The 6,604-nt window shown below is 32.3% G+C and overlaps 1 protein-coding gene across 1 annotated transcript in view; it reads left to right on the top strand.

Moving 5' to 3' along the window:
• The window catches only part of LOC107492009 (protein CHLOROPLAST J-LIKE DOMAIN 1, chloroplastic), a 13,007-nt gene extending 10,092 nt beyond the window's left edge, over positions 1-2,915 (top strand). The window contains exons 5-10 of the mRNA XM_016112960.3: positions 1,217-1,272; positions 1,493-1,550; positions 1,667-1,792; positions 1,904-1,999; positions 2,414-2,485; positions 2,621-2,915. Coding sequence (XP_015968446.1) covers positions 1,217-1,272; positions 1,493-1,550; positions 1,667-1,792; positions 1,904-1,999; positions 2,414-2,485; positions 2,621-2,683 — 471 coding nt within the window. The 3' untranslated portion in view covers positions 2,684-2,915. The remainder of the gene's footprint in view (positions 1-1,216; positions 1,273-1,492; positions 1,551-1,666; positions 1,793-1,903; positions 2,000-2,413; positions 2,486-2,620) is intronic.
• Positions 2,916-6,604: the final 3,689 nt, after the last annotated feature.

Here is a 6,604-nt window from a genome sequence, read left to right as displayed (position 1 = left end):
TCTCTCAAAAATGTGTATTAAATCACTTGAAAAATGTGTAGAATGTAAGAATGTGAATGAGGTAATTTTCTAAATCAAAAACTTATGAAATAAGGCTTCAATCCATCTATTTATAGATTTCCCAAACCTTAGAAACGTTGGGGAATTAATGGGATGGAGCATTTATGTTAAAACTAGCCGTTTTTTATGTTTTTGAATTATTTGCATCGATGCATAACACTTTGCATCGATGCAAATATGCCTTTGATGCTGAAATTTGAATTTTCAGCTAGGTTGCATCGATGCAAGCATCTTTGCATCGATGCAACAAGTCGTTGCATGCTTTGCATCGATGCAAGATAAGTGTGCATCGATGCAAACCTCAAAGAACGGTTTAAAAACACTTTAAAATGCTTAGGATTGATCTCAAACTTGTTGGAGTCAATTCCTATGCTTTTGTACTTTTGAAAACAAGTTTTTAAAACCTTTTGGCTAGCATTGAATCATCAAAACATTTTGTGAGTGTGTGTTGAGAGATTTAACATTTGGTTCTTAACAAGAAGTTACCTAAGTCCTAAGACTCTATACATGTCTTCAAAAGTTGTGGACTTGAGTTTCTTGTTGTTGTTGTGTTTGCTTTCAACTCTTCATGTTTGTTCATTTAAGATGTTTGTTGATTTGTCTTTTCATGTCGTTTGTTGGTTTGTCATTCATCAAAACCTACGAATAAAAACTTCGCATACAAGCAACATGATTTACAGAATTTAGTATAAACAATAGTTTTAAAAAAGGTTGGCTAATGTTGGCTGCAGAAAGCTAACATTACTCATAGATTATAGCATTAACAACAAAGAATTCAGGCGTAATTACTAGCACATTGTTTTCTTTCATGTGTGTGATGGGATCCGAGATAGGGTGACCTGATGAAATAACTTCCACTACTACAATATATTGGTTTTATTCTTAGAACTGTTGATGATTATATGCACATTTTATCTACACAAGCACGATTTCTGCTTTAGCTATGCAATTCTTTTATGCTTGGCATGTGTAGTGGATTTGAAAAGTATCCAACTATCTCCACAAGGAAGTTAATGAAAAGGTTTAATTCTCAGTTTCACACACTTTATTTTGTTTAAACTATACATTCTTCTTAAATATCTAAATACGTGATCCTAAATTCTACATTTGTGTTTGACCTCCACAAGATCTTATATAACCTCCTAAACAATTACAGGTTTCGAAGGACATCAAGTATGCTGACAAGCAGCCAATTATACCTTGGGGGCCAAGGTTTGATATTGCATCTTATCACTTGTGATTCATGACTTGTTACTGTTGTTGCTGTGTATCTTTCGATACTCACTCTACCATACACCTACGTTAGTGGATCATTCAATATTTGAATTCTTTTCTACTAATCTTGTTGCTTTTCATGGACAAATGATATTTCATTATACTGAACATTTTCTGTAATTTTTTGTTATTCAATTTTCTGTCAATGTAATTTCAGGTTTGCTAAATCAACTACAAATGATACACGCATCAACTTGGCAATATCTGCTGTTTTCGTGAGTAGTAAATGAAGGGTTGATTTTATTTATTCTTTGGGAAATATCATTGCTCAGAATAAGTATTGTGTCTATGCTGTAGTGTTTAATCAGAATTCCTAACCATTTGTCTGCAGACAGCTTGGATCCTTGTTAGGCGGAGTGCTGAATATAAACCTTTGCAATTTTTAGCATTTGCTTTTGTTTATAGGCTATTTGAGAAGTTAAAATCATTTGAATCTCCTGCAACCCGAACATATAATGTGAGTTTGTATCCTAGGGAGAATATTCAGTGCAATTATAAAATCTTTTATTTCTGAACAATGTCCAATTTTCAATATAATTGAAATAGTTCAAGTTGGTCTTGGCTACAGGAAGAAGGTGAGGATACCGGAGAAGGTCTGCGTATGGGAAAACGATTGCTTCGATCTCTGGCATTGGTGTTTGGTTGTGTAGCTTTGTCATCTGTGGTAATGTTGATTCATCATATCTTTGGTGTGACAACTTCATCTGTGGTTTATTTATTACATCTGTGGTATAATTTTCAATGTGTATGTGATCGCTGATTCGCACAACTTTTCCTTAAGTCGGACTTCATGTAGTACCATGCTAGGCAAGTTATCACTTCCAGAAGATTTTGAAGTTCGATGATACCCTAACTAATCCATATTTTTGTGGATTTTTATTTTGATTGATATTCTAATTTCTATCTTCTCTGGGTTGGTCAATTATTTCAATTTTGTTGTTTAGTAAATTAATATTCAACTCAGTTAACTAGGTTTGAACTTTTCTGTATTCATCATTAATAATATATGCCTCAACCCTCAAATCATTCAGTTTTCAAATTAAAGATTAAAAAATGCTTTCTACCATTTTTCTTGCAGGGATACACTATCTTTTTGAACATAATTGAGTATGCAGGTGGTTTTATTCCCGCTGCCCTTTACAACAGCCAGGTATGACATTTTTTTTAATATAAAAAGAAGCACCAAAACATAGAGTATTTACTTTGTCCGGCTAGAACAGTTTGTCACCGAAATTTCTTATTATCTTGTTGGTAGAAATTGTAACATTGAACTTCATATCTGCAGGAGTTGATAATCACCACTTCATCGGCGGTAATGCTTTATATTTTGGCAACTTATTATAGATAGTGAAGTGGGAAGCTCTCTTGAAGTCGTAGAAACCCTGCATGTAGTGTTATTTTTGGTTTTTATTCTAGTGAGTCAAATTTTGTCAAAAGAAGAAGAATCAAATCATCCTACTTCTGAGTAGAACACGTGAATGAGAGTCAATATTAAGATATGTTTATACTATATTGAGATAAATATATCATATATTACATCTTCGGCTGGGAACTCATTTATTCCTTACTATTGCCTTTTCTGTCTTTCTATTTTCACCCACCAATGCTCTTTCTTTTCCTCTTGGTTCTGTTTATTGGCGATTAATTAGCTTTCCCTTCCAAGCTATGTTACTTGGGGTTTAACATATTTAAAGTTTAGGGATAGATTTTGAACTGTTAATATATAAAGTATAGGAAGGTGTTCTCGTATGGCAACGTACGAAGACGGAATTTGGTATGGCAAGCATGTGAATCGTGCATATATAAATTAAAATATGTTAATGGTTCAGATGAAGGCGTTGGTTAATAATGTAGAATAGAGCGTGTAGGATCTATGATACAGGATCAACCGTTTGGTATGGTAATTCATTGTGGCACTTACGTGATTTGGCTGGATTCCAGAACTGGATATAATGTAGGCTAGAGTTGGTGTTGCATTTGTTGGAGCCGCCTAGCTTCGTGTTGTTGGGCTCAGCTGAAAATTTTTTTTGTAGCCATACAAGCCTGATGTTGGGCTGATTAGAGAAAAAATGATGTTATCTAATTTGTTTTTTAAAATATGTAACTTGTATTTTTTTTTTGTTCTAATTTTTTCTTTTGTTGCGATTAATTCTGTTTTTATGATGAAAAATAAATAATGTGGAGAGGCAAAATGTTGAGGATTGATACAACAGTAGAAAAAGAGTTGTCTTTATTGATTAACATAACTATTTTATATTAATTATGTATTTTATTTTTTGTGGTCATAAAAAAAATTATGGATATAAAAACATTTTTGTTAAATAAAATTAATTTTTAATGAATGAATGATATTTTATATATGAGATAATAGTATTAAATGAAGTGTTATTATTTCTTTGATTCAAAGTAATTGTCTATTTTTAATATACGTGTAAATTAAAATAATTCAAGTGACCAAATAATTTTTTATAATTGATGATGTATTTAACAAGAAGTACAAATTATATTACACTCTATGATCCTTATCAAATATAAAAGTAATATTTTAATTCAAAATAAGATATTTAAAATTTAGAACCATAATACTAACATTGTAGTATCAATAATACAAAATCATAATTTAATATTTAAATAACAAAAAAACTAAACAAAATAACATATAATTACATACACATAACAAATACTATTAAACTCAGTAAGTGATCAAATATATAAAAAAATATATAAAAACACCATCAAATAGGACTAACAGAAAATTAAATTTATTTTATTTAATTTAACAAAAAAAATAAAAGTAAAAGTTACTGCTGCCTGAGTTGCAACAGTAAAAATGCTTCTTTCAGTACAAGAATGCATTAGGAATATAATAGGATTTATATTTTACTTTCTAAATCAATTCAGCTACAATATTTTCTCAAAACAACACAATACACATTTGGACATTTTATTTTATTGGCTTACACTAAATTATTAATGAATTGCATCCATTATTTAACAACGAGGCTATTTTCTTTTCTTAATACGATAGCTATGTAATGTAATTTACAGGGCTATATCTATAAAAATTTCTTTTTTGTTACTAAAAGTTACAATTTGATGAGGCCACTACCCCCTTTCTCATACAGAGTCTTCTCCCATGCTTACCTGCACATAGTCAAAGTCACAGGCCAGCTTAATCCACATCGCATGGATTCTCTAAATTAATCTAATGCCAAGATTAGTGAGAATCATACCCCACAACATAACTTAGGCGTAAACCAATAAAGTAATCATACATTTTCGTCACTGTCACTGCCATTGATTCCGCACACATTTTCAAAGGAATCATCTACATTGTCCCCATTTAAATTGCCATATCTGTTGCTTGAAGCCATGTTTATAATAAAAAGTCTTTGTCGCTCACACAACAACACTACAATCTCTTATAATATCACGCAATCCATGCTTCCTACGTCACTGCACATAGCGATAGGAAATCTTTGGGTTAATTTCTGCATGAAGGAAACACAGAAAGATCCGGAATTGAGAAATACATATGGCCACAAGTTAAACTATATAAGTGTTTCAGTAAAAGGTTCCACGTTCCATATATTCACGAATGCAATCTCAAACTACTTTCATTCACTGCCTCTAAGATTTCTGCCTACATAACTACTGCATGCTAATCTTCCCATATTGCTCTACAACTTTTTTTAGACGCCTAAAATCTGTTGTTAACACAACTATCTTCATGCGCCTAAAGGACCAACCTCACCATAAAAAAAATAAGCAACAATTCAACAACCTCAACTCGCACTGCCATAGCTGCAGCAGAACACCTCATTGTCTAAAAACTAGCTTACCATGAACATCTCACAACCGTCACAAACCACAAAAACACTCTCTACCAAACTGCATAATTCCTAGCAAAAACAAATCCCACCTATCGTATTAGGTCAACAACATTCAAATCCCATCGCCCATCCTAAATTAAATCCCAAAATCTAATTGCGTACACATTATGAATCAACAAACCTTCTATCCCCAACCCCAAAATAAACCCTTTCAGAACCCACTACTTCATTCCCCTATCCACCATCTCCATTCTACCCTTTCACACTATCATATTTTGTTCTTACGGTTTGAACATATAAAAACTCAATTATTGTGATATGCAAATCTCCCACTTATTAAATGCATTCGACCAAATCCATCAAAAGAAACACAATTATAACCCCCATTACACAGATCAACGCAGACGTACCTTGTATAGCTTCGCATTCGTCTTCAACATCACCAAAAGTCGAGAAGATAAGATGTTCTAAAACTTTCAGATCTGACCACCTAACACGGTAACCAACCGATTCGTGCACACAAGATCAATGGAGGCTAGACAATTTATTTGTTCACCTTTGCCTCCACTTATTGCAAGTGAAGAAGCGACGACACACTCACTCCTTTCTTCCCACAAACAACTAACAATTTCAGCCTCACTTCCCAAGTTCCCAACACAAGTCTCCAAGTCGAAGCCCTGTTTCGCCATTCGATTTTAGCCACCGCCAATTTGTCATTCTAAGTAGGAGATTTATGACATTTCAAGTGTTTTGCCAGGGTTATTTTTGTCTATTCAACATTCACTAATAGACAATTTTTTTATTGGCTACCTATTCGTACAAGTCATACCATATGTCTCTTTTTTCGTTTGCCATACGTGATAACTTTCCTAAAGTATATACCCTGTACTATTTATTTGAAGGACAAAGTTCCCCTAACAATTCTAAAGTACCTAATCGGTCCCCGGCCCATTAAAGATTTTGGTCAAATTAGTCCCCGGAACCGGTCCTGCTGATATGTCAATTAAATAAGTGATGTGTCAGATACGTAGAAATGATTAAAAAAAAATATAGGTAGACAATAAAAATATTAAATAATGTAAATAATAAAAATACTAAAAATAATGTGAATAATTGATATATCGAATGTTCAATTCATTAGCTATGCGGATGATTATTTTAATATTGGGTAATTTGGGGTGTAGTGTGTTTTTGCTTTATTGGGCAAATTTTAAAACTCATTCTTTACATTATTTATAAAAGTCATTGTCTACTTAACAAAATCTAAAAAAAATATATATGGACTAAAAATCCTTTCTTGAATTTTTTTTATGTTTATTTTTGTTTCAATTAACTTTTATTTTTATTATTTTATAATATTTATCGTCTCTTTTCTTTCCTACACACACCATCAAGTCATCAACCATCAAAAGAGCATCAAAAACACCATTTCCTCT

Source organism: Arachis duranensis, chromosome 6 (genome assembly GCF_000817695.3).
Source record: "Arachis duranensis cultivar V14167 chromosome 6, aradu.V14167.gnm2.J7QH, whole genome shotgun sequence".
In the NCBI taxonomy this organism is placed as follows: domain Eukaryota; kingdom Viridiplantae; phylum Streptophyta; class Magnoliopsida; order Fabales; family Fabaceae; genus Arachis; species Arachis duranensis.
Note: the sequence above shows the minus strand (reverse complement) of the source record. Positions and strands in the feature narration are given on the sequence as shown.